Source organism: Pimephales promelas, chromosome 16 (assembly GCF_988280905.1).
Source record: "Pimephales promelas chromosome 16, fPimPro1.hap1.1, whole genome shotgun sequence".
Taxonomy (NCBI): domain Eukaryota; kingdom Metazoa; phylum Chordata; class Actinopteri; order Cypriniformes; family Leuciscidae; genus Pimephales; species Pimephales promelas.
The window spans coordinates 24,525,296-24,552,891 of record NC_142784.1 but is presented as its reverse complement, the minus strand read 5'-3'; the positions used below and the strand labels follow the sequence as shown (position 1 = coordinate 24,552,891).

Genomic DNA, 27,596 nt, shown 5'->3' with positions numbered 1-27,596 from the left:
TGTTTTATCAATCTGTGGTCTCAAAATGGAGGCTGAGTGGTGGATGGTTTCGAGGACATAGTGCTGACTCTGGGATATGCGTGTATGATGTCTGATTGGAGACATACTTAGCCAGGCTCTGCTTCTATTAGTAAGAGCCGTCTGGTTTTGATAGAAAGTGTAACAAAGAATGATGTCAAGCTAGCTGGAAACGAGCTCAAAGTGCACGACTATGCTGTGTCTTAGTGTTTTGCCTGTTGTTTGTGTCGGTTATATTATTCGTTTGTGAAGTGTCGCTTGGTGACATTCAGGTGCAGTGGGTTCAGCTCTGTGTGTGCTGATGTGGGGAGCGTTTAGGGGAGCAAGACTGAGAGATTCTCCCTTTTTGTTTTAGCTGAATTTCAGCCAAATAGGACAGGAAATTGGGGGACGAGGGGGGTTTGGCTGTAGCCCCCATTCTGGGGCACAAGCAGAGATGGAGAGGGGCTGCTCACGAGAGAGAGAGACCAACTCCTGTTCCAAACTCCAAACTGACCTAGTTTCTCAGACAAAGACTCTGAGAGTGTGTTTAACTTCTGTTACAATCTCTCTCTCTCTCTCTCTCTCTCTCTCTCTCTCTCTCTCTCTCTCTCTCTCTCTCTCTCTCTCTCTCTCTATTGTTTGCCACCTTTCCAAACTTCCTTTCTGAGATAACTTCTTTCTTTCTTTCTTTCTTTCTTTCTTTCTTTCTTTCTTTCTTTCTTTCTTTCTTTCTTTCTTTCTTTCTTTCTTTGCTTTTCTTTTGTGTTTGTCTGTCTGTCTTTTTCTTTTCTTTTATTTCCATCTCTGTCTGTCCATTTTTACTCCTATCTATCTATCTATCTATCTATCTATCTATCTATCTATCTATCTATCTATCTATCTATCTATCTATCTATCTATCTATCTATCTATCTATCTATCTATCTATCTATCTATCTATCTATCTATCTATCTATCTATCTATCTATCTATCTATCTATCCATCCATCCATCCATCCATCCATCCATCCATCCATCCATCCATCCATCCATCCATCCATCCATCCATCCATCCATCCATCCATCCATCCATCCATCCATCCATCCATCCATCCATCCATCCATCCATCCATCCATCCATCCATCCATCCATCCATCCATCCATCCATCCATCCATCCATCCATCCATCCATCCATCCATCCATCCATCCATCCATCCATCCATCCATCCATCCATCCATCCATCCATCCATCCATCCATCCATCCATCCATCCATCCATCCATCCATCCATCCATCCATCCATCCATCCATCCATCCATCCATCCATCCATCCATCCATCCATCCATCCATCCATCCATCCATCCATCCATCCATCCATCCATCCATCCATCCATCCATCCATCCATCCATCCATCCATCCATCCATCCATCCATCCATCCATCCATCCATCCATCCATCCATCCATCCATCCATCCATCCATCCATCCATCTTCTCATCTCTTCTCTTCTCTTCTCTTCTCTTCTCTTCTCTTCTCTTCATGTTTTCTCTCCTTCTGGTCCATATCTCATATGTGAACATTTATGTTTTTCTTTCTGCCAGACTAACTGTCATAACACACTTCACGTACGCTCTAGTAAGTCATTTCAGTAAGACGGCATCTGCCAAGAAAATGTGCTCATAACTTATGGTCCCTTTGTCTGTGGCCGGTCCCGCTTGTCTCACACACTCTCCTTTCATAACTCACAATGTAATCCTCAGATTTCCCCTCACCTCCTGGATTTTCACTCTTCCCCGAGTAGCTGTGTCATCACTCATCTCTTCATCTAGCGCTCCAGTTTTGCCAAGTGACACGCTCATGAGCTCCATTCGTTCAGGGGAATTCACTCCAGCCTTTTGCTGTGTGTAAATCAGGGTAATTACAGTGTCCATGTTCCCCTTGGCTTGTAAAGGTGCTGAATGCACCAATCCCTTATTTTCTGGTTTATGTTGCCCCCACTTCAGCATGTTTGCTTTCCCAGACACCTTGTGGCTCTGGAAACAAACAGAAAAGGAAAAAAAGACCCCATGTTTTACAGTCCAGGAATGCAGAGGCACAAGGAAAACGGGAGGGTGACAAAGAGAGCCCCTTGTAAAGTCAGTCTACTGTCTCACTATACTCATAATGTGTGTTTATTTGTAGCTATTTGCTGTAACTTTCAGTTAAAATCTTTTTTTAGTTTGTTTTGCCTGGTGGCCTTCTTTTCTTGGCTCCAGAGTCTGTAGTTTCTCTCGGGAGATTGTAGGGGCCACTCTTGGCACTTTCCCGCACTATAGTCCGTTGCAGTCTGGTGGAATTTGTTTGTCTATGATGGTTTGTTGGTTTTGCTCCCAAGGCTTCCTAATTAAGGGTTAATGAGGCCAAGCACTTATAAACTGATAACTGATATAATGTTGATAGAGACCGCTGTTTAACTCTGCCAGCTTACTGTAACAGCCAACCACTCCTGAGACCATTGGCATCAGATCTGTTTTGGTTTTTGGTCTCTGTTGGACACAAAATAGGTTGTAAAATATGATTAACTTTCTAATTTAATACAAAATGCATTTTCCTCATTAAAGCAGGAATGCACTGTATCTTCATAACAGCCCCATTATGATGATTATAGTGTTGGAAAACCACTTCAAGCCAGAAACCTCACTGCCACAAGGTTGTTGGTTTAGTAGAAGTGATAGTTAATTATTAAGCTGTGGGTTATCATTCTGGGTTAATAAAACAAATCTCTTGTTTTCTTATACATTTTTTTTTCATGATGAAGCACCTTTTGAAGGATTTAGCGGAATTACAAAACATAGTTTTATAAAAGGACTCAGATTAATTCTAAAATGTTTATTATTTGAGCTTTGAGTTGAAAGTCCTTCACTGTGACTTCCTTAGCGTTTAATCCAGTGAAACTGCCTGACTATAAAGCAGTGTAAACCAACCACTCCAAACCGAGAACGTTTGGTGACCCCCTGCTTCTCTTTTCCTCAGCAGGCGAGGTGTTTTACATGGCATGCGGATGAGACAGTTTTCTCATGAGACCAGCTTATGACTTTTTTAAGGTCAAAGTTGAAAGAGTGAGAAAACATAAATATTGTTAGAGGGGCTCCTTATGGCCACTGTATTAGTTGCATGCTTTGCTTTTCAGTACCGCTTTGTATGTTTACACTGAAGATCATTGAGAGGCTCAAGTGTGGCATCCACGGTAATTACGTTACAGTGATTTTTGGTGTCGAGTGATCATTCAGGGGTGAGAGTCATGTCCTGCTGTGAAGGACCCATTTATAGTCTCTTTGTAGTCTATGAATTATGAATCAACTCAGTGTTTACTGTGGAAAAGGTGATGAAATAGAGGTATTTTACTAATTTCACAGGACTCAGGAATTTTGTGAATCGCAAAAAAAAGCAAAGCAAATTGAAGTGTGGAAATACTTTCTATGAGGTCATCAAACTCAATATTTCTCGGTTTCTTTCTTTCAGGACTATCTAGGCTGCATTATTGACTGTGGAGACTTGCCTCTCAAACCAGAGGAGGTCAGCACCCTCTTCTGTAACATCGAGGACATCTATGAGTTTAACAGGTTGGTTTCTTCTTCCTTTTAAAGCTCTGGTGGTCAAGATGTCTGTCTGGGCGATAGCGGTGTCTGCTGAATTGTATTCCGACACAATGACTGGCCCACCGTGAGGGACTATGTGCAGATGTCCGTTTCTGATACACTCCAGCAGACTGTCCCTGGACTGCTGAAGTTGTTCTGGAATGCGCTTCATGAGACGTTTTCTCAGCCGTCATCATAACTTAAGCTCTTTTTAAAAGATGTGCAGCATATGGTTTATTACATTGCGAGTTCATGCATGGTCCACCGAACAATTTAGGCAGTCTTGTTATGTGTCTGCTTCACACTGTTTATTGCAAATGACACTCTGTGTTTATTTCAGACTCGTACGCATGGTTGAGCCCAGAGGTTTTTAATTGGTGGGTCGCTGCTACTTGCCACTCAAACACCCTGTTTTTACATAATTTTCTTTCTTGGTCCATTCCACTCCACATCGCCCCTAATGACATTAGGCAGTGTTGAAATTGAACATGGCGCCCACCTCCTTACTGCCAGTTCTGGTGGGAAATCAGCTTGGCTGTTGAAAACAGAAAATCTTAAAAACTCTTGGGTGTCCTCACAACCTCATTTAATAAAATTTCCTGTTATAAAATGGCAGAGTATTTGTTCCCATTACAGCTGCTTTTGGCCTCTGCTTGAGATTATATTGGCATGTAAGGAGCAGAATGAATTCGTTTTTTTAAGAAAACCATTCTTAAGGGGAAAGTTTACCCATAAATAAAACGTCTGTAATTTTTGGTCAGTAAGATTTAAAAAAAATGTTTTTTAAAGTCTTATGTCCACCAAGGTTACATTGATTTGAGCCCAATTTTCTTTTCTTTTTTTTAAAGTAACATGAAATATTATTACACATTTTAAAATGCAATGTAATTGTGTCACATGATCCATCAGAAATTAATGTAATATGCAGATTTGGATCTCAAGAATCATTTATTATTATCAATGTGAAAACTGTTGTGGTTCTTAATATGTTTATGGAAACAGTGATACTTTTAATTGTTTTCATATAAATATATTTACTGTCATTTTTTTAATCAATTTAATGGATCCTTGCTTAATAAAAGTAGTTCACTTTAAAATGAAAATTAACCCACTCACCCTCAAGCTATCCTAGGTGTATCTGACATTCTTCTTTCAGACAAATACAACCAGAGTTATATTAATAAATGTCCTGGCTCTTCCTTTATAGTGGCAGTGAATTGAAACCAACAGATTGAAGCTCAAAAAAGTGCATCCATCCATCATAAACGAACTCCAAACGGCTCTGGTGGGTTGATAAAGACTGAAAGAAGTCATAAACACATTTAGGATGGCTTGAGGGTGATTAAATCATGGGGCAATTTTCATTTTAAACTAAACTACTCCTTTAATTTCTTTGCAAAACAAAAAAAAAATCTGAATAATAGTCATACCAAACTTTGAACAGTAGTGTATGGAGTACATCCCAATTAGGCTGAAACCATATGCTGCATATTACACGATACACGATAGACTGAAATTTAGGTCACTCACAAATCAAGACATTAATTTAAGTAAATAATGGCTGAAATTTGGTCTGTTCATCCCTTAAAGCTTTATGTTTATGGAAAACAGGGAGTTGGAAATTATTCAATATTTCTCTGATTGTGTTCAGAGAAAGAATAACATTATGTGGGTTTGGAACGACAACGACTGTGCGTAAATGACAGAACTTAAATTTTTAAGTGAACAATCCGTTTAAATCAGCTCTCATGCATTCCTCTGTAGATGTTAAGGCTAAATAAAAGGACTGACTGACCTTGTTTTCCCCCCCCTGTCTTAGTTTAAACACACAAAGGCTCTCTCTTTGTCTTTTCTTACTCTTAAAAGCCCTCTGCTCATCGCTGTGGAATGTAGCCCCTGTATTCAGACTTGATTCTGTTGAGTCTACTTTTTTGGCACCGGTCAGAACTTTAGGACACATACAGATGTCCTTTTCCTCTTAGCCAAAGCAGCCAGGCTCCAAGGTAGAGATCCAGCCCCTGTGGTGAACGAGCCACACATGACCTGTCTGAAAGTGAGGGTGCAGCCAAGCGAGCAGTGCATACTGGGACAGCAGACAGGACTTATTTTGTTCCCACAGACATCTGTCCAGTTATAGTGAAGCATTGTAAATTGTGCCTTTGCACTGGAATGCTGCATTTGTCTTGTGCAGCGACTGCAACAGAACAGGCTGTTTTTGCTGGCTTGGGAATCTCCTCTGTATTTTGCAGTGATGAAAACATTCCACTGCTGACTCATTTCTGTGTTTTGCAATAGTTCTTTTAAAACCGTCTCATCAGTTCATATTGTTCTTGGGTTATTTTAGCACGTGCAATCACATCTTTCTAGTTCATTCTGTTGGCTACTCATTCTGGTGCCCTTAAATGGGTGTTAAAAAAAACATCAGGGTCAAATATACTACCATTCGAAATTTTGGGCTCAGTAAGACTATTTTTCTGATACTTTTATTTAGCAAGGATGCATTTATAATGTGACCAAAGATTTATAATGAGTTACTTACTATTCATCAAAGATTCATGAAAAAAGTGTCACAATTTAAATAAAAACATTAAGCAATACAACTGTTTTTAACATTAATATAATAAATATTTTGATCACCAACTCAGCACATTAGATTGATCGAAAGAAAGAACTGAAAACAAGTATTTTACATTCTTATAATACTTTAAAACATCACTAGTTTGTGGAATGTTTGATCAAATAAATGCAGTCTGGGTGAATATAAGAGATTTCTTTCAGAAACATAAATAAAATCTTACTGACTTTCACTTTTTGCATCAAGGAAAATTAACTTAAGGGGAAATTACATCACATTTGTAGGATAGTCATAATTTTTGAAAAATTACACAAATAATTTTCATAATATTTTATTAATATAAATAATATTTATAATGGAAAAATTAATGATTATTCTATGTGATTTTCACATGACCATATTTCTTTCTGTTTACTAAAACTACTGGGACTTCCTTAAAAACGTACACATCAAGTATAATTTGGGACAGATCCATTGAGAGACACTTAACTGCCTAGACACATCCCTCCGTTAAGCGAGATAGCAACCCTTACCTCCTGTGTGTGGTTGCATGAGGTCACGGTCTGTCGGTGTACCATGCTTTGACTTCATTTTGGATTCAACCTTAACATTGAGAATAAGGAGTGTTCTTTCCTTAATAAAGACAAATCTTTTTTTTCCCAAAGCATTCATTTCACTGCTCTCTTGTCTCCTCACAGTCTCACCGTCTGCTTTGATCACATTCGGGAGAAATAACGGGTGTAGATATGTCCTGAGGATTTGTATAATGCATAAAAAAGAAGAATGACTGTGTGAATTTCCCCCTCCATAGGATGCTGCGTCTCCAGCTAAAATAAAGGCTTGACTGCTGTGGGAAATACGAGCTAGATAAAAGAAACTGTAATGCAGCGAACTTCTGTTTGAGTTATACACACCATGTTAATGAATGAATGGTGGGACTGGGAGTAAGACAAAAGAAAGGGATAAGACTATGAGGAGAGAATGAATCTAGAGAAGACAACAACTTATGGGTTGAGAAGAGATCATAAAAAAGGGAAAGGGTGATGTGAAGACTGAATGGGACAAAGGGAATTAAGTTTTTTTTAAATTCAGGCCCTCTTTCAGTTAACTCCCTATCTTTGGTCATAACTAAGTGAGACATTTTCTTTTTTTGCTGTTCTTCATTGTAGTCAAGGTTTGTTAGCCAATCCTGACACGTTCAAAGAAGTGTCTAAATGTATTAAATTTCTTATTTTACCTCAAATGGGATCCTAAACACTCAAATATCTCTTTGTATGTACTGTGTCTGGCAAAGAAGAACCTGGGAAAGTATTAAGTATGAATGTAACACACATATTTCAAGTCTCAAACCTTTGGTCCGCCAACACTTTCCTGGGATTTGAGTGAAAGGGCCAAAACCTCACAAGATTTGCCAAGATCTAATTGAATCCAACTTATCTACTACAGTTCAGACCAGAAAGCAGATACTTGTGGCTTTGAATCGACAGTAATATCTTTATTGTTTTACAATTACAAATGACAGAACTATTTGTTGTTATCATGACACACCTTTTCAAGACATTCAAGTCATCGGTCAAGGACATCCCATCCCTACAGGCACTTACAACTTCAAGCTCTTTGGACAATCTAAGAAAGCATGCATAAACTCATTCAATTTCCTTTATAACCACAATGAAGTCCCCCCACCACAAAGGTCAGCCACTAAATGAGTTTCGTCTTCAGAGGGGAAGAAAGGATCGTGAAGGCTGGAGTTCTGTGGTTTCTTTCCAAACTTTTCCCCTCAACCACATGAAGGAAAATCCATAGTGTTTAGAGAGTGTCACGTTGTTTTCTTTCACGACATGCAAGGAGGGTTCCCTCGAGACTGACCGGCACGGTGGTTTGGGGGCCTTGTGGGAATGAATATTAGAGTTTTGCTAATGGACTGAATGAAATACAACGTGCAAGCCTTCACACAGCTTTCGTTCAACCCTTCAGAACATAGTCAGAGAATGTACAACCACTCATCCTCAGTCGAAAAAGTCCCACTGACCACAAGAGTTCATATCAACTCCATAAAACTGAGGGAAAATCCATTTGTTTCCATCTGTTTGAGTCACAATAGAGATTGGTTTACTAAACTAAGCTTCCTTTATTGCTTTCCAGACACTGTTACCAGCCTATATAATGCAAAATTATTATTTTTTCACTGAAAAAATGTAAGTAATTTACCTCAAATTAGCTTTTCCCCACCAGCAGAATGTAGAAAATATGTGTACACTCTCAAAATAAAGGCTTTTTTTTGCCATCTATGGTTCCATGAAGAACCTTTAACATCCATGGAACCTTTCCATTGAAAAAATGTTTCTTCAGATTTAAACATTCTTTGCACTGAGAAAAAAACATTCTTTTTAGAACTTTTGACCGAAAGGTTCTCTGGGGAACCTGAAATGGCATTGCTGTGAAACCCCCTTTTTGGAACCCTTATTTTTAATAGTGTAAAAAGGTTTTCAAGTGTGACTGTGTGGATATTGGGATATGTTTGGAGGAAATCCAGCCAAAATAAAAAGCTTCCCATCTGTGTGCATTTAGACAAGAGTTTACTAAATGATAAAAAAGAAATGCTGTTTAGAAATGCAGGCCAGAGTTTGAGACTGTTCCAGTCAAGACTGTCCAGTACCAGATGTTTCCTCAGAAAAGGAATAGCAATATTTAAACAAACAAATAGACTCATGTCAGAAAACTAGTTTTAAATGCCACTCAATAGATTTTTCAGCTTGCAAATACTTTAAATGTGAGCAGAAATACTTTTGTCATGCAAGAAAAACTGAATTGAATCTTTTTTTTTTTTTTGTAGTGAGCTTTTGGAAGATCTGGAACGAAGCCCCCATGCCGCAGCCATAGCAGAATGCTTTGTGGAGAGGGTAAGCACATAACAAATAAAAAATACATTTCTTCCTGTTTGACACCTTATTAGAAGGCATACAATACATATATCTTAAGACAAGGAGTTTGTTTTAAAGGGGTCATATAATGGTACATGCACTTTTTCAAGTTGATTGTACCGAAATGTGTGTTGGCAGTGGCTGTACTCAACAATCATGTAACCATCATTAAGAATTTTAAATTAAAGTATATTATAAACTTTTCATTTAGACCCTAAAGAATCAAATGTATCAAACTTGTATGAAAATGGCATTATATGACCCCTTTATTGCACGTCATTCTAGGACCGTTGTCTAGGGGAAATCCAGTTTTGTTAATGTGTTATGTTGGGGCCTTCGCTTGGCACTATGGGAGAAGCACAAATAAATGTCTGGGCCAGAAAAACAGATGGACTCTGTGAAACCTAAACATACCAGCAACTGTGTTGAACTTTTAACACATGCACACGTCAGCTAAGTGCATATGCAGACAATTTTGGTGCTCTTGTCTCCACACCACAATGACACAACAATGAGCAGACCAGACTGGGATGGGAACCAGACAAGGACATCATTGTTTGGAGTGGTAGAGGGGTTGAATGTGCTCATTCTTATTTCTGCAAAGATTTGTTTCTTGGTTTAGAAAAGGAAATTGTTCTTTACCTTTCAGTTGCCAGAGGCAGTGTCTCAAGCACCAAGACTCAATGTTTACCTCCTGCTGAAGAGGCTACTGTTCGGATCAATTAGCACTGGCCTAGGAAGCAAAGAGTACATTTGATTAACCCATTACCGGTGGGTTATTTTGAGGTTTAGCTCAATTTAGCTCAATTTAACCTTCTCTAATGCAGCAGAGTCTCAGTAGCATCAAAAAAGCCCAAACTTCCAAATCAAAATCAAAGCAATGCCTCTAGACTAGATAGCAGGCCCCATAGAACAGAATGGAGCAAATATTTGATGTTTACATGCTTGTAAAGATGTAGTTCAGTGACTGTAACTGAAGCTGAGCTGCCCATATCTGGTCAGATCTGGGTATAGTGGCCGTTGCCAAAGCAGATGACGGGGTTCACTTGATTGGGTTGTTCTGGTACTGCTTCTGTTTTTGGAACACAAACATTTAGTGGAAAAATCTCCCATACTGCCAAGTGAATGCCAGTCTAGATTTGGCCATTTTTTCTTCTGTCTGTTATATTTTTGTTTGGTTTCATAACACCACACTCTTTTTATTTTAAACAGCAAGTGATGTCCAGAATTTTAAGTGTATTTTTGTTGGTAGAATAAAGGTCAATAAGTCTTTGAAATCAATTAATTATTATTATTAATATTTTTTTTTCTATAGAGTGAAGCTTTTGACATTTACACCATATACTGCATGAATTACCCCAAGTAAGTGAAGAATATTTCTATTTCTCTGATATTATGTACATTACAGTACCGTTCAAAAGTTTGGAGCAAGATTTTTATAAATAAAATAAAAAGACAGTAAAGACATGTACAATGTTGCAAAAGATTTATATTGCAAATAAATGCTAGTCTTTTGACTGACAAATCTTTTTATCATGGTTTCAACATTTATAATAATATGAAATATTTTCCTGTGCAAAAATTATTTCTGAAGAATCGTGTGACACTGAAGACTGGAGTAATGATGCTGAAAATTCAGCTTTGCTATCACAGGAATAAATGATATTTTATAATATATTTTAAAATATATATGAATAGTCTGTCAAAAACATTGAAAAAAACTTACTCTAAATATTTTAACAGTATATGCAGATGATTGCACACTGCAAGTGTGCAAGTTTAGTTTAAATTTACTTTAAATATATATTTATGTATATATAAATGTATATTACGTATATATACATTTAATTATATAGTATTTTAAATGGATTAAACTGTTTAAAACCTTTATACGCTGAAAACTCATCAATGCTGTTACATAATTGTACAAGTATCTGGCATTTTTTCAGTAAAAATAATTCGATTCATGTGATGTAGATGTCAACCACAATGATGTATAATCATGTAAGAAATTTTTGATGAATGTCGTGTGGGTTTAATTAGTCAATGTTAACTATATGTCTAGTGGAAAAATTAGACATATCAGAGGCAGACATGCTTGGGTGATGACTACTTGGAATACTTTTCAGCCCCTCTCTTATTATTCCCATGAGCCTCTGGTACAACAGCAACATATGTTCCATTAGAGCTGATTCTGATCCACCTTTAAAGAATTAGTTGAATTTAGCATTTAGAGACTGTATGCGAAGAGTCTGAGTGTTTTATAAGTACATTTGTAGGTTTACAGGCCCATCAACTGAATGCATTACTGCAGGCCTTATAAGATGAAGTGCTGTCAGGCAAAGCTGCCAAACTGATGAGTCTCCCAGTAGACCACCCTGCTTAAATATCTTCCTCCCTGTTTCCGTCCAGCTCAGTAACCGTCCTGCGGGACTGCATGAAGAATGAGAGCCTGGTGCGCTTCTTCCAGGAAAGGCAGGCCACCCTGTGCCACTCGTTGCCTCTGGAGACCTACCTGCTGAAACCGGTGCAAAGGATTCTTAAATACCACCTTCTACTGCAGGTCAGTGGAGTTCAATGCAGTGACAGTAGTGCCGATTTTAGCTCTGATCCTGGCATCTACCTGCAGGACAAATGGAGCCATGCAAGCCAACCAAACCCTGGCCCTTTGAAATGTATAAGAAATGTATAACTCCTGCCAGACTGTACAGCTGATATGTTGTCACCCCCTTGTGGTAGGAACTATCCAAACACTTTGATAAAAGTGATCCAGGGTATGAGGTGGTAGAAGAAGCCATTATAACCATGACAGCAGTCGCATGGTACATCAATGACATGAAGAGGAAACAGGAACATGCAGTCAGACTTCAGGTGATCCCAGACATTGAATGCTCCCTATGACTTTTTAAAAATCAAATATTCTGTAAGTGTGAGATTTCAGTGTTTTGAATTCTATTGCAACTTCAAATGTGAAATGCTAAAAATTGTAGGAGATTGAGAGCTTGTTGCTGAACTGGACTGGTCCTGATCTCAGCGGTTTTGGGGAACTGGTTCTTGAAGGTTCCTTCCGTGTTCAGCGTGTGAAAAAGGAAAGAGCATTCTTTCTTTTTGACAAAATGCTTCTCATTGCCAAGAAGAGGCTGGATCATTTCATATACAGTACTCACATATTTGTAAGTCATCATAATTTGTCATCATATTTAAGTTTTCTTTCCAAATCTACCCTAAATCTAGGAGTATAGTATTGTATTTACAGAATTTGGGATATGCAGGCCTCATATTGTTCTGTTTCTCCCTCTCATCTTTCAAGTGCTGTAATCTGCTCTTAGTGGAAAATATGAAGGATCCCCTCTGTTTTAAGGTTTCTGACCAAACAATCCCCAAACAGCAACACATTGTTCAGGTATAATATATACAAATAAAAATATATAAAAGGACATTTTCTATAATGTACATTGAAAACCTTACCTTAAAATAATATCTTTACTTTATCTGTAGGCTAAAAATCAGGAGGAGAAGCGGCTGTGGCTACATTACCTCAAGAGGATGATAGTGGAGAACCACCCTGCATCCTTGCCCCAAAAAGTAATAGAGTTGTTTATATGTCAACCTATCCATCACTATGTAAGGGATAATGTGATCTGTCTGGTTCAGTTATATACAGTTCACAGAAGGACACTATAGTGTTAAATATCTTAATATGTTTTCCAGGCAAGACAGGTTCTTGGTGACAACTTCTGTCAGTGTAAGTGTTCTCTGCTTGTCATTCTTGAGCTATTGCTTGTGACACTGAGTGTTTTACATGCTGTAGATTATTCACGTTTTGTATTTTGTTTAGCCCCACAGTTTGATCAGGAGCCAATAAGAAAGCCGATGCCCTCTCCACGACTGGATGATGTTCATAACTACCACAGAGGAAGAAGGCAATCAGGTCTGGCAGATAGTGTTTATTAGACTAGCTTAAAATGCCACTGACTCATATACTCATAAAAATTACGTTCATAACTTCTGACAGAACCACCAGAGTTCATCTACACCCCTGAGAAAGCCAGGAAATGCCTTCCACTCCTCCTAGAGGGAAACCTGCCATACAAGCGTGGGAGAAGGCAGTCTGGTGAATAGAATCTAATCTCATATGCTGAAAGAGGCCTAAAATGATTTTGTTCTCAAAATAATTTTATTTATAAATAGAGTTGCATAATAATTCATCTTTTTTATTGTATTTTTGACATGTTATATTGATACTGTCACCAGTTCTTGTTCTTTTGTACTTTTGAACTAAGTCTAAAATCTAATCTTTATTTGCATCAAGCCCCTGCCAAAGATATAGAAGCTGCATTCCAGCAAAGTGGTGAGTTCAAACTTAAGTTATTTCATTTTGTTGTGTTATCTTGTTTTTATTTGGTCAGTGATGAGTCTTTCAAAATGATTGTAAAAAAGGTTAAAATAATTGGAAAGATTTTAAGAATGGAAATGTTTTTGTTTTTTTAAAAGAAAGCAAAATAATTTTTCCATTTTTCCGTTTCCAATTTTCTTTTTTTCTGATCTGCCATGGCTTCACTGCTTATGGAATCCAGGGTCTTTAAAGGTGTGAATATCATTTTCTTCTATTTAACATTGTATATTGTATACACAGCCTTAATTATATCAATTTTATGACAAAACGCAACCTTGTAGCAGCAGGGTTTGTTTACTCAGCCATGATAAAATGTTATATATATCTAACAGTATATATATCTACGCTTTTGTCTATTAATGGGTTCCCAGGCTGGCAGTGAAGGGGAGTTGTGCCCACAGGCTGATAGCATGGGCTCTTCAGGCAGTACCAGTACTCTGGCATCGTCTGTCATTGAAGTTGAATCTGGCCGTGATGATCTGGTTTTATGTCAGGATGAGGATGACATGACCCCACTTTCTCCACCACCAACACTGTCCATTACTGAGGAAATCATGCAGTTCATTAACCAGAGCCGTGCTCGACAAGGCATGGCAGAGTTAACTTCTGAAGTGGTACATATAGCACAAAAACATTTTGACACCTCAAACAATATTCAGAAAAAGTAATAGCTGTATTAACTCACCACAATGTTTCTCTACTACTGGTATTTATATTGAAATCACTGATTTTGTAGCAGTAATGCTGTTCATTTGTTATTGTAAGCTTCTATTTACAAGAAAACTGCATTTTACTTTTTTGTCTTCCATAGTGCCAGTTGACTCCAGAATCCCTGGAAGTCAAACCACTGGAGGCACAACAGTCAGATGAATCTAAACCACTACTATCTGAGGTGGATGATAATAAACATCAGATGGATAATAACATTTCAGAGGCAGACAATAAACTGGTGGATGGGTCAGACAAAGATGAGAACAGCTATCCATCCTTCGAAGCAAATGTTGCTTCACTAGAGGAGCTTGAGAGAGCATCATCACCATTGCACATCTCCAAAGAAGTGAATCAATCAGAAGAGTTGACATTACCAGAGCCTAGTCATAGTGAATCATCCAAACCAGAGATGGAGAAGACCATAAGTGAAAAGGGGGAAAAATATACTGAGGACTCTGTTAGTAAAAGTGAAGAGCCTCATCTATCTGATAATTTGGACAAAACTGATGACACGGCATGTGAGGCCAGTTCAGCTTGTGCTCACATTGCCTCTACATTGACAACAACTGACATCTCTCTTGTCCCCAAAGTAGAACCTGAGCAAAAACTGACCAAAAGTGACAAGCAGATTATTGAGAAGATACGCAGCTATTATGAGGCAGCAGAGGCAGGTGTCGAGGAGGGTCAGATGGCAAGAAGGAACAGCTTCTCAAATATTCCTACAGGATTAGTGAAGGATTCTGTGTCCCGATTCAATGTTTTTGTTCACCAAGACAGTCTAGTTGAGTCTGAGAGTGGCCACTCAGACTGTGTTGAAACTGACTCAGCATCTTCATTACTTCCAATATCAGACCAGGCTGACCAGTGTGGTCAGACGATTGAGTCTGACCAGACTTTCAAACATCAAGAATCTGCTCTCTCACATTCAGATATTATCCAAGAACAAAAAGAAGAATTGGACGGCAAAACTGCAGAACAAAAGGATGTAGAAATTCTACATTCTACAGAAAATCCTTCTGTAGAGTTTAGTCCCTGTATGAAACTGTGGAAGGAGAAAGAAAGAATTGATCAAGAGTCTCAAAACAATTTGAAAGTCCCTCTCTCAAGAGGGAACAGCTGTGTTGAACACACAGATGCTCCTGAAAAAAATAAGATGTCTATTAATTGCTCAACACCCCTACTACAGCATAAGCAAAATGAACGTTCACAAAGCCAATCAGACACTTCAGAACCATCTAATCTGCAGATAACAGAGACAGCGGATACATCTCTTCAATATGGAGGAAGAACCAGATCTAGAATGTCTTCTAATGGAAGCCTGGACAGCCTTCCCAGTCAGATTAAAGTTGGCCGGTGGTCACGTCATGGCAAGGTGGTAACATGTAGTCATACCCTTTATGAAGGAATGGCAGAGGTACCAGATTTAGGTTTTTTTGAGGGTGGACCAGTCAACCAATGCTTGGTAGAGAACTCAGAAAAGATTCTTAATAAAGTACAAATGCTTGCACGCATGTACACTGCCAAGGCAAGCAGCATGAAGGTACCACTACATCAGAAGAAAACACGAGTGAGTAGGGGAGCATGGTTAGTGGAAGGAAAAGGGAGCACTTCACCCAAGTCACAGAAAGTGCAGCTTCATCGGGGGGATATGAGAATACTAAGTCAGCCCGCAGGTGAGCTCTTAATATAGTTTAATTATTATCTTGTGTGATTGAAAAAAATGTTATTTTAAATATGTTTAATAAAATGTTGCCTATTGTTTTGTTGCAGAAGAATCTTCAGTATCCACATCTACTGAGGCTTTTGGTCACATTATTTTAAGGGAGAAGCTGTCAACAATGTATCACCAAGAAAATGATTGTAATCTCATTGGGCCTCCAGATGAGATCTCAACAATTGGATCTGATTCATTGTCTTTTTCTTCTGCTGAATCCTCTGCTACTTCAGTTGAAATATTAACAATTATGGAATCACAGGTCTCTGTGATATCAGACCATAAAGAAAGCTCCTTAGAAAGATCTGAGTCTAAACAACACGAAGGAGCCCAATCCTTGTTACTTTCAACTTCTGGACCTCATGTCCAAGAAATGCCATCCAACCTCTCTGAATTTCCTTTAAATGAGCATGCTTACAACATATCTCAGTCCATTCAGGAGAACTATTCAAATGTTGGGGACAAATTCATTGCAATAAATGGGATTGAAGAAGGTCAGATATTGCAAGAGGAAAACCCTGCTTTTGTGAGCAATTCTGGTCCAAGAAGTCAACATTTTACTGACCCATTAGTCATTAAAAATTTAGAAGAAGAGACTCACAGTGTGGATGAGAAAAGTGCCTCAATTGTACAGTACTGTGAAAGAATATTGACCATAGATGGTCAACAAGATGAAATGCATACAGGACATTTGAAATCCAAGCAGGTCCAAGATGATACTGAAACCACTAGCTTAGAAAAAATGACACCTGTAGCGACCTCTGTTAACAAAGTAGGTGCATGTCCCCCATTACAGCAAGCAGACTTCTTGAAAAACTGTGTTTCAAACACTTTGATCATCTCCGAGAGGTCAGAGCAGTCATGCCCTTTGGCCCAGTTGCAGGAGGATACAACTATCCCTACACTTAGTACATGCAGCAAGTGTAGTCCTCTGGATGTTAAATCCAAAGAAGACCTGAGCAATAATTCAAAGTCTTATAGCCCACCAGCTACACCCCCTTTAGGTGGACCTTCGTTTGATGAGCTTCCAAGGTTTACTAGCCAAAGACCTTCTAATCTACCCTCCACTGCTGGAAAGAGGAGTACCTTTGCCAATTGGAATTCATCTTCCGTCGATCAAAGGTAGTCTGCTGAGCAAATCACAAACTAAGCTGTAGTTATTGGGTGTATCCAGTTGAAATTTAGGTTATGCTGTTGTAGTTTATATAACATCACTAAAGTATTTCATTTAATTTTAATCTGTGTCTTATCTTGCTTTTCAGAGTGCCACATTCTTCATTGCGGACTGAGGAGCAGATTCAGGGTACTTCTGATTTTGGCCTTTCTCATAACAGACAATCTTTATTCCATACTGTTAATGATAAGCCATTAAACATTCCCTTTGGTTTTGGACGTCCATTAGATGCAAAACCACCCTCTGCCTTTAGTCCAAACTTGCGAATGCGATCACCCTCTCCAATTAGAGGTGCCCAGAACTCCAGACCGTCCTCAACGGCCTCAGCTCTTGCAAAGTCTCTTGCTGCCTCTTGTATCAGTCAGACAATTTCTCAAAACATGGCCAAGAGAGGTGCACATCTTCAGACTGCTTCTCCAACTGTAAGCTCATCTTCTCTGCCCACATCTTCAGTTAGACTTAGGTCACCATCACCTAAATCCATCACCTTGGACTTAAGTGTGGAGTCAGGTTGTAGAAGCACATCCAGTACTGGGGTAGGAAATCCCCAAGGTCAGCCCCCAAGGTCTTCTTCATCCCCATGTAGATCAAACAGTCTTCGATCTAGTCCAGCAACAGTTCAGACTCCTCCTCCTTTTCGAAGTCAGCGGTCAATATCCCCTGCACCTCCAGTTAGCCTCCATTCAACTCCATCTGCTAACAGCCCAAGCTCTGCTGCTCTTGAACAGCCTCCTTACACCAGTTTAAATAGTAATAACAACAACAACAATAACAACAGTTTGAGTAATAATGGGTGGGCCACTAACCACAAAAAAGCACCACACTCAAATGTGGGTGGACTCCCTCATTTCCACGATCCTCAACGAACAACCTTGCACAATAGGGTGGCTCGGCCCTTCCCGTCTTCCGAGCCCAGCTCTCGTGTACAGTCCCCCTCTATTTCCCCTTCTCCAATTACTCGAATCTGCTCCCCTCCACCTACCCCGAACCATTCAAGTAATCTGGTAACAAAGCCACCAAATCCCAGAGCCCCCAGACAAGGTGGCTTTTTTACCCCTCTATCTTTGGACATCTCTAGATCAACATCAGCTTGTTCACTATCTCCCTGTGGGAGCCCCAGAATCACCTCTCCTCCCCCTATTGGCATTCCTACAAGTGTATGGGGCTTTGCTAATCCACAGCCAAGGAATCCCTCATTAACAAATACATATTCTCCAACAAAAGCGGAAACAAACTCTCCACCAAAAGGCACCAGAATAATCTCTCCTACCCCAATGGGGATGTCTCCATGTTCAGCAACCATCTCTCAGAGCCAGAGGAGGCTACGAGGAAACAGTTTGCCCTTTGTTGCTCTTGGGGATAGACCACCAAGTCCAAAAAGACAGGAACGCAGGTCTTGGGCAGAAAGTGGACGATGGTCAGTGGGTTCAGAATTGGGGTTAGTAAGTCCTCGTGGGGGTTCATACAGTGGTAGCCCATCTTCTATCAGCCCTGGCCCTCTTTCACCTGTCAGACTAACAGCCGAAAGGACCAGTCATAATGGAAAACATTTAACAAACATTGCCTGGCCGGATGTACATGATCAGTTGATTAAATACAACACAGAGCCCAATACTGAAACCAACACATTGTCCTACAGCGAGGCAGAGCTAGATGACATAGATGTTGCAGAATCTACATGTCGGAGCACCCTGATCTGTCCCTATGTTGCTCCAGTCAGCCCCAATGACAGAGAGACTCCCATTCATTGCCCAGATGAGGGCAAAACAGAAGATAGTGTTATTAATCAAGGGTCCAAAACAACATTAAAAACAAGTTATGCCACCACCGTCAACTTGCAGATTGCCGGAAGTGGGAGGATAGCATCCTTTAGCAATGCACAAGTCAGCCTGACTCAAACACTGTCCCCTGTAGCAGATAGCCAGGGCAGGAGAAGGGTCAGCATCAATAGCTGCAACTTCTCAATGCAGAACTGCAAAAGGCTTTGAGTGGTGTGCTCCTGAGGTCTGGTATGGTGCCTCATTCTTCAAAGACACTTTATCTGGCACTTTAGCATGTAGAAGAGGAGTCTGCTTAGAGATCCAAGTCCACTTCACTCAGAGGGGAAAAATTAAAGAGGAACTCCAGCGCAAAATGAAGGTTTGGTCTAATTACACATTGTTACCTTGTCAACCATTATCTGAGATTTGTTTTCATGATTGCCGAATGTAAATAGTTTTATCTCTAAAAACAGTTTAGCCTATAAGGCTAGTATAACGCTAGTATATAGGGCATAGAGTAATGACAAATAAAAATCACTTCTTATTACCACTAACAAGGCTCAAAATAGCCCCACACTAACATGGTAGCATAATAAGGGTCCCTACATTCCATACAGTTTAATAAGAAGATATTTTATACATACAGTCAACTTCGCGAAAACAGGTAGAAGCCATCTTTGAAAAATAGTCTCTACCAGTCGACCTGCGAATGCCGATCCAAGTGCGCTGAACTGTGCAGAATCTCATATGGTCCGTTGTTTTCGGAAGAAACACAAACACCATTTTCTGCTCTTCAGTATGTACGTAGCCTACTGTTCACACTCACCTTATCACCTTATTCACATCTCACCAGCGCAACAAGCGATTAACAAGCGATTTTTATTTGTCATTACTCTATGCCCTATATACTAGCGTTATACTAGCATTATAGGCTAAACTGTTTTTAGAGATAAAACTATTTATACTCGGCAATCATGAAAACAAATCTCAGATAACGGTTGACTAGGTAACAATGTGTAATTAGACCAAAGGTTCATTTTGCGCCGGAGTTCTCCTTTAATGGACAATAAAATACGGGTGTCAGCCAGTTGATGGACAGTTGATGGACCTATGGTCAGTGATTTTATTTTATTTTTTAACCCTCAATCCTGGCCAAGATGCCAGTAAAACAGATAAAATGACTGTTTTGCTATTTTTGGCAGTGTTTATTTTATTGCTTTTAAGACTGTAATATGCAAATTCATTATATGTAATTTTACTAAAGGCTCTGTCATTTAAGGCTTTTAGTTGGCTGTGATATATAAAAAAACTTATTTATGAAATAATTGTTTTCTGGCACTTAACTCTTGTTTCTTTGTTTTGCACATTTTTATCGAATGTGGTCCAGACGTGTCTGGAAAATAGTGCATTTCAGACAAACCTTTCTCATGTATGTTGTGTTTTATACAAATTTGCTTAAGACATTTGAAAACAAGGGACCATGCTGCTTGATTGATGTTAATGCAAACATCAAAACATCTGATCAGATATTTTGCATTGATGAAAATGTTTGCTCTACAATTAAAAAAGCATTCCATCATGCTTAAGAACTGTACTTTGGTGTGGACTACGACAAGGTAATGCTGATCAAGTGGACTCTTGGACATTCTGTTTTTTAATGTAATACGTTGTTGATTTCTAAATGAGATTTTCACAATGAATTAATACTTAAGCCAATTAAACATACAGTATATCTCAGATTTGTTTATCTATGGCCTTAATGCTTCACATCATGCCTGCCACATTATGTAAAGAAAACAAATGTTCCATCTGCTCTCTGTACTTAAAAAACAAAACAAAAAAACATGATTGTCACATGATTGTAATGTGCCCTCAGTTATTTGTTCCTAAATAAAACCTTCATAGTGATTGTGCCATTGTGATACCACAACTTTTATAAAAACAAATGGTATTTTGCTGGGACAGGAGTGTTCTGATATCATGTTAGGATTCAACTCAGTATAGTGTTATTAGCGTAAGCTCCGGTTAGACCTACGTTTATTTGATCTACCTGTTATTACAATATTTAACCTAGATTTATTATCATTCAGATTGGAACAGTTTGAAAGAAAATATATTTATAGGAACATTATAGCAGGCTCAAGATAACTAATACAGAGATCATTGTTCATTGTTTTAATCATTTGACATTCATAAAACATAGTGATAATCTGCATTCTCATGTATGGACGTGCGATGAACACTCTAACCGAAAACTCCAAAAGTATGTAATAAGTATATAATAAGTATTAATAAGTATATAATATGTATATTGTAATAAGTATAATAATATGATAGCTTACGTGAAAAAACGCCCCAGTAACGAGCTCTACTCGTAACTCGTCTACTTCTTACTTCAGATACCACAGAGCCCGCCAGAAAGCCTGTCTGTGACAAGATGGCCGCCGGTGATGACGATAAATACTCCGCCGTGACACATCTAGCCTTTATATATCTATGGGCCATACATCTACCGGCTCCAGGACTGCAGTGCAGCCTCTTCATTTAAAAGTGTAGCGGGCTAAGAAAAAAAGAAAGAAACCGGGTTGTCAAAGAATCCGCTCGTCAAACAATCCGGGCACAGAGTCAGACATATAATATCAGGAGGGGATTCGATTTCTTAAAGGACCCTTGCCTTAAGTAGTTATTCACGAACAAATGGAAATCCACTTGTTCGAGAATTGGGCTACTGAGGTTGCGCTGTTGTAAGAACATTTAATTTTCACTCCTGTCTATCTTGGCATGCATGACCCACGAAAGGCAAATCACGTGATTACTAAAGTCCTTTCAGTTTCATATGGTGCATCCGAATGCATAGCGTTGAATGACGGCATCTCACAGTCCAGCCCGATCACGAGGCGCTATATAAACTCCACTGCACCGAATTCACTGCACTTCAGTCGAGATTATACTACGCTGTTGTAGTCATGAAGAGGGATAAAGTTATGCTACGTCATATCGGCAGCAAGTAGCCGTATACACGGATCTCAACATTTGACTAATGTTTTACTTTTCTTGGAGTTGTGGCAGATGAAAACAAGCTTATCCATTCTACATGATGATTATACGTGATTGTGCAATTCTGTCTATGGACGTCTTTTGACTCAGTAAATGTTTGATGAGGTAGGTCGCTTGTACAGGTTATCTAATTCAAAAAGGTTTACGAAAAGTAACCATGCTTTTATTTTAGTATTTTTTTTTGTCAATTTTATTAGTCTAATGCAGTTTGTTGAAATGGAACATGCATGTATTCTACAAAATAATAAATAGGAGAAAATAATTAATAAGTGACAGTTGTAATGAATAAGTGACAAATATTTTTTGCATCTTTTTTTTAAGAAATAATTAATTTAATTACATTTTTAATTAATAATTATTTTTTAAAGAAATAATGTTAATTCTATTAATCTGTATTTGTTTTTCTCTCTATTGTTTCTCTAGAATAGAGGCAGCATGTGTCTTCAACCATGTGCGTCATTGTGTACCTAATAAGCCAAACCCCAGGGAGGTTGAAATGTAGGTAGCTACTCAGAGTGCCCATCTCTTTCTAGGCCTGATGACAAATCCGGTGTTAAGGGGCAGCTGGATATTTGATATGAGGACAGATTTACTCCACTTTTCCATGTGTTTCACGTCATTATTTCTGTATCTGCTGATCATGTTGACAAGACAGATCAAGTGTGTATCAATATGCAGCAGAGAGAGTGTGGAGATGGTGGAAAAGATTGCAGTGGAGCTGAGCAAAGTGGTACATAGTTAATCATTTTTTTATTAATGGAAGAATTTCCTGTCTAGTCTGTTCATACTCTGCTTCTGTTAAATGTGTGGTTTCTCTTATGACAGGACAATGATTGCATGCTGTACACACCAACTGTATCTGTAGCAGATTATGAGGTATGTGATTTTACACACTATCATTAGTTGTCTGTATACTTTGAATATGCTGCCAAAAATATATTTTCTAGGTCTTAGGTTGTTGTGCATTTGACTGAAGGGACATTTGAATCTTTGTCCTGTGATATAAGTACTCATCAGATAACTGATCATTTAATTGCTTTAGAATTGGTGTCAAGATATAGTGTTTTTGACACATGAATGATACAAAAATGGTTTCACTTTATTTTGATGGTCCCATTAACACATTGTGTGTAAGTAACATTGCACCTACATGTCTACTGACTCTTTTAGTAGATTATTAGTAGACTGATTGGGTTAGAGTAAGAATAAGTTGACATGTAGTTCAAAGTTACTTATAGTCAGCAGAATGTTTGTCGGAGGATCATCACAATGAAGAGATCAGATATTAAGCTGACAGTCTATTATACTCTAATGAGAGTTAGTTATAGTCAACAGAATGTTCAAAAGGGAACATCAAAATAAAGTGTTACCATTTTTTTTAAATATGCATTGGCTAAATGTATATTGCATACTGATGTAAGCAACAATGTTGAATTTCATGACTCATAGATTTTTGTGAGGGAAAGCTGGGACATTTTTGTCCTTTGTTTATTCTTTTGTGGACCTTAGTTTACTCAAGATTTGCAGTAGAAAACTTGTCTTGTAAACAGTCGCTTATTTCAGAATTTGTTTGAAGAGGTTGTGTAATATGTTTGTAAAAAATACAAACAGGTCACTCAGTGCATTTCACAGTAAGGACACACAGATATCACTCTTAACACTTATGTTAATTCATGTAATCTGTGTGTGTCTGCAGTGTTGCTACTAAAGCTGTTTTTAATGCCTTATAGACCATTTCACAAGATGTAAACAAGACTGGTCCAGAAACACTTCCTGTTTCAGTTTGTAACTGTTTTCTTTATTTCACATGTAAAGAAAACATCTTAAAGATGTTTGTTTAACTTTTTGATTCAGTTTTAAATGTTCTGTTGGTTGTATTTTATCCCAGCTTTTTTGTAGTGTTAAAAAACTGAAACAGGAAGTGCTTCTGGACCAGTGTTGTTTACATCTTGTGAAATGGTCTATAAATCACAATGGACTAAGTGCTGTTAGATTGCTGTTAATGATGTATCTGTTTCAATATTTAACACTTGTTTCAAATATTGTCCATTAGTTGTCCATTAGAGAGCTCATGTTTCAAATATTGTCCATTAGTTGTCCATTAGAGAGCTCATCCAATCAATAGCAAAGCCGGCTTGTAGGCAGCCACAGTAATAAATAATTTCATGCTTTTTCTAAATTATGCCCATGCTGCTCTCATAGACCCTTTTGAGGTTTTTGCAGTCTGAACATGCAGTCTTTAAGCATCACCGTTACTACAGGGTATTAATTGTTGTCATCTCCTTTAGCAGAACTGCTCCAGGTCCACGCTTGCGTGTTTTGCATTGGAACTGAATGTTTTGTTTGTTGAAATCCAGAGTGTGGCCAAGTTGTCTCAGAAACTACTAAGGGTTCTCAATAATCTAAAATATAAGGTGAGTTCAAAATCTGCAAGTCATTTAGGATAATCCAATAATTTGAACCTCATTATTATTAGAGAAGTGGCTGTATGATTGTGTGGCTCATGTAATTGTTAGTGGCTTTGTAATCAAGATATTAGTTCATTAAAGATAACCTTCAGTATCATAAAAGGTAATATGGTATTTGCAGTAATAATTGTAAATTAAAAAAAAAAAGCCAGTTACTGCATACATATAGCAGAAATTAGTGAGAGGGCAAAATTTGCCCACATATATGAGTACTGTAAGAGATAGAAAGATATGATTGAAGTAAATCCGCAGGCCTAACCTGGCCTGAAAGCTCTTACTTGATCACAACCCTTCTTTTTCCAGTGCCATTCCTCTGACTCTTCCGTCTCCACTTGTTCCTACCACAGCCAGGAATACAGGGGAGTACTCTGGGTTTGGGCCAAATAGTGTGCCGAAGTTATGACGTCACTTTGTAGGACAATTCAGAAGCTAGCGGGGCTTGGGTTCCCTCGATCGAAAAGCAATGCATTTTCCCCATAGACTTTTGGAAAATCGCAAAAAATAAGATCTGTGTTTAACAAAGAGTTGTGACCCTTACATGTTTTGTCTATCAAGATAATCTTTACAAGTTAATTAAAAATGTATACATTTTGAAGCCTATATAAAGTTTTTTTTAAAAAAACACAATCAGACACAATAAAGTTTAAAAAACCACAAGCAGGTTATAACTGTGTGTTCTGTGTCATAGATCAAAACGTGAAAATATTTAGAGGCTTTGTAAACCTTATTTCAGGCGATTTAGCAAAAACTCATTCAAAATTCCCATAGACTTTAGAGCAAGTAACCGGTAGTGCTAAAATGCTAACTCACTTCCGCGTTTTGGCCTACAGAGTGACGTCGTAACTTCGGCACTCTATACCGTGCTCGGAGCCCTCTCTTTTGACAGCACACCAAAAACCCATACCATTCATTCTATCTGGCTTATTTGTGTGAACCCGTGAAAAATAAAATAGATATAGAAATATCAAGCAAAATTATCTGTTGTACTACTATTCGTACTGCAGACATAATAATGTGTGGCGCATTACACCGCCACTGCTGAATAGGCAAAAAAATTACTAAAATCCTGCCCTGCTTGCATGCTTTGCAGCGGTTGTAAACTACAGTTACGTGACTTTGAGATGACGTGAATGCCAAATATGGTAATCGATACTCAGAATTTGTCCTCTACATTTAACCCATCCAAGTTAGGGCATACACACAGTGAGGAGCAGTAAGTAGTGAACACACACACGCACACAGGAGCAGTGGGGAGCCATTTGATGAGGCATCCGGGGAGCGATTGAGGGTTAGATGTCTTGCTCAGCAGAGTTTTCTGGCAGAAAAAAATTAGGCCCACAGTTGTTAACCTTTCGGCATTTCGTTTGGTAACGTTAGGCAGTTTTGAACTTATGCTGTTCAATCTTTGATGATCATGTTATTTTACATTTGAGTAAGCAATCTTCTATCACTTGTTCCTGCTTCTTCACCTGTGTTTTGATCCGGAGATTCTGTACTCTTTCAGAAGATTTGTAATAGCGCCCCCTTCCGTATAACAGTGAAAACATGGATAGCAAGAAAATTCAGTTAATGGCGGGGAAAGAGTAAAGTAGATTTGAAGTAAAGTCCTATACATTGGACCAGCCTACACAAAAATCCAGATACTTATGATTATGAACATATCTGTTTCTTTATAAATCAATATTTTGATTTAAGACTATGTGAAATAAGTATTTAATAGGTTACTTAAACAAAAGAGTAAACACAACCTCAAGCCATGTATACTTGTAAGTATATCTCGATCAAAAGATTGAGTATAGGCCAAATATACTTACACTTTTCTGTCAGTATAAGTAAAGTCAATGCTCTACTGTTTGGTTGCTAGGGTGTTGCTATGCAGATGTTCTGGCTGGTTTCTTAATTGTAATTAAAAATTGTGTAAAACAATCTGGAAATGTTTTCATGAGATTCACACAAATTCATTTATGATTTTGTGAATTAGAATTACATTGTCTATGGAAATGTTAAGTTATCTGCTAAGACACTTCCTCTGCTGTGCTCTAACCTCATTACATATTGCTCTATTAAGTTACAGGACAAAATTAAGTCATGCCCAGACTGTGAGCTCTATCAAGAACAAAGAGCAGATACTTTTTTGGAAGAATTACAAAACTTTTTACAAATGATGAATGCTGAAAAAAGTTGCGCTCCGAGGATGGTTAAGAGACATTTTGAGAACTTGATGTAAAAAAAAAACAAAAAAAACATGAAGAACATGACCTTAAGGAGCAGCTTTGTGGATCCCTGAAGCGGTTCTGGAGAAGTTTCTGAGTGGCGAAACCGACACCATTATACTAAGCTACTACCTACAGTACATATCCATCTGTATCTAAAACATGCAAAAATATTTATTTTCTGAAATAAATTACTTTTATGGAATATTTGCTACAGTGTCTGCTTTGACAACAAAATAACTCTAAATCCATGAATCCAGAACTTTTTTGTTATTTATTTATTTGACTATAGATGATTGCTGGGAAGCTAATGCAATTGGTTGGTTTGAGAATTCACATCAGTATTCTTCTGTCCAAAATAATGACTGTTGCCTTAACTATAATAAGTTTAATACATCTTAATAGAAGATTTATTTTGGAAAAGCATGAGTATGGGCCATAAAATATGATACAACGAGTTTATTGAACAAATGTTGACCTTTTGTTACATGCCATGTTGTCAATAAATAGCCACTAAGTAATACAATATTTCAAAGTATTGGCTAATTGATGGCTTTGCGTTATTGCCTATTATGGGTGGTTCCCCATGTTCGTGTGTGTGTGTGTGTGTGTGTGTGTGTGTGGATGGATGGATGGATGGATGGATTTAAAAGGCCTCAAAAGGGCCTGTTCCAGATAAGGTGAACTCCTCCCACCTTACATATACCTAAACCTACCCATCTCCACCCCCTGATCCCTAACTCCACCCTTAATCCTACCCATCTCCACCTTTGATCCATAATCCTACCCATCTCCACCCCCTGATCCCAAACCCCACCCCTAATCCTACCCATCTCCACCTTTGATCCCTAATCCTACCCATCTCCACCCCCTGATCCCTAACCCCACCCCTAATCCTACCCATCTCCATCCCTGATCCCTAACCCCACCCCTAATCCTACCCATCTTCACCCCCTGATCCCTAACCCCACCCTAATCCTACCCATCTCCACCCCTGATCCTTAA

General features: G+C 38.4%; 3 protein-coding genes across 6 annotated transcripts in view; all 3 read left to right on the top strand.

Moving 5' to 3' along the window:
• The window catches only part of plekhg2 (pleckstrin homology domain containing, family G (with RhoGef domain) member 2), a gene marked incomplete at its 3' end in the record, with an annotated part of 31,516 nt that extends 17,615 nt beyond the window's left edge, over positions 1–13,901 (top strand). The window contains exons 4-17 of the mRNA XM_039670834.2: positions 3,484–3,584; positions 9,011–9,077; positions 10,414–10,460; positions 11,511–11,661; positions 11,838–11,969; positions 12,089–12,271; positions 12,409–12,501; positions 12,597–12,683; positions 12,810–12,843; positions 12,937–13,029; positions 13,114–13,212; positions 13,411–13,449; positions 13,676–13,686; positions 13,866–13,901. Coding sequence (XP_039526768.2) covers positions 3,484–3,584; positions 9,011–9,077; positions 10,414–10,460; positions 11,511–11,661; positions 11,838–11,969; positions 12,089–12,271; positions 12,409–12,501; positions 12,597–12,683; positions 12,810–12,843; positions 12,937–13,029; positions 13,114–13,212; positions 13,411–13,449; positions 13,676–13,686; positions 13,866–13,901 — 1,173 coding nt within the window. The remainder of the gene's footprint in view (positions 1–3,483; positions 3,585–9,010; positions 9,078–10,413; positions 10,461–11,510; positions 11,662–11,837; positions 11,970–12,088; positions 12,272–12,408; positions 12,502–12,596; positions 12,684–12,809; positions 12,844–12,936; positions 13,030–13,113; positions 13,213–13,410; positions 13,450–13,675; positions 13,687–13,865) is intronic.
• LOC148973361 (uncharacterized) lies at positions 13,676–19,235 on the top strand. The gene is made up of 5 exons (XM_089121285.1): positions 13,676–13,686; positions 13,866–14,108; positions 14,306–15,878; positions 15,976–17,041; positions 17,182–19,235. The coding sequence occupies exons 2-5, from the start codon at positions 13,905–13,907 to the stop codon at positions 19,079–19,081; spliced, it is 4,743 nt and encodes a 1,580-aa protein (XP_088977411.1). The 5' UTR covers positions 13,676–13,686; positions 13,866–13,904; the 3' UTR covers positions 19,082–19,235.
• A 2,098-nt stretch (positions 19,236–21,333) lies between these two features.
• il15l (interleukin 15, like) lies at positions 21,334–26,796 on the top strand. 4 transcript variants are annotated; one of them, XM_039671080.2, is made up of 6 exons: positions 21,334–22,015; positions 22,334–22,408; positions 22,562–22,640; positions 22,736–22,786; positions 24,199–24,324; positions 26,447–26,796. In XM_039671080.2, exons 1-6 carry the CDS (start codon positions 22,011–22,013, stop codon positions 26,603–26,605), a joined length of 495 nt encoding a protein of 164 aa, XP_039527014.2. In that variant the 5' UTR covers positions 21,334–22,010; the 3' UTR covers positions 26,606–26,796. The 4 variants fall into 4 exon arrangements, with proteins under 4 accessions (XP_039527014.2, XP_039527015.2, XP_039527011.2 ...); XM_039671081.2 differs by having other exon boundaries at positions 21,344–22,015; positions 22,334–22,640; positions 24,682–26,796; XM_039671077.2 differs by having other exon boundaries at positions 21,347–22,015; positions 22,334–22,640.
• Positions 26,797–27,596: the final 800 nt, after the last annotated feature.

Coding starts and splice junctions, on each gene's coding strand:
- LOC148973361 (XM_089121285.1), top strand. CDS start 13,905: ATGGGCTCTTCAGGCAGTACCAGTACTCTGGCATCGTCTGTCATTGAA. Junction 15,879..15,975: donor AATACTAAGTCAGCCCGCAG/GTGAGCTCTTAA, acceptor GTTTTGTTGCAG/AAGAATCTTCAGTATCCACA. Junction 17,042..17,181: donor TCATCTTCCGTCGATCAAAG/GTAGTCTGCTGA, acceptor CTTGCTTTTCAG/AGTGCCACATTCTTCATTGC.
- il15l (XM_039671077.2), top strand. CDS start 22,449: ATGACAAATCCGGTGTTAAGGGGCAGCTGGATATTTGATATGAGGACA. Junction 22,641..22,735: donor CAGTGGAGCTGAGCAAAGTG/GTACATAGTTAA, acceptor CTCTTATGACAG/GACAATGATTGCATGCTGTA. Junction 22,787..24,198: donor TATCTGTAGCAGATTATGAG/GTATGTGATTTT, acceptor CATCTCCTTTAG/CAGAACTGCTCCAGGTCCAC.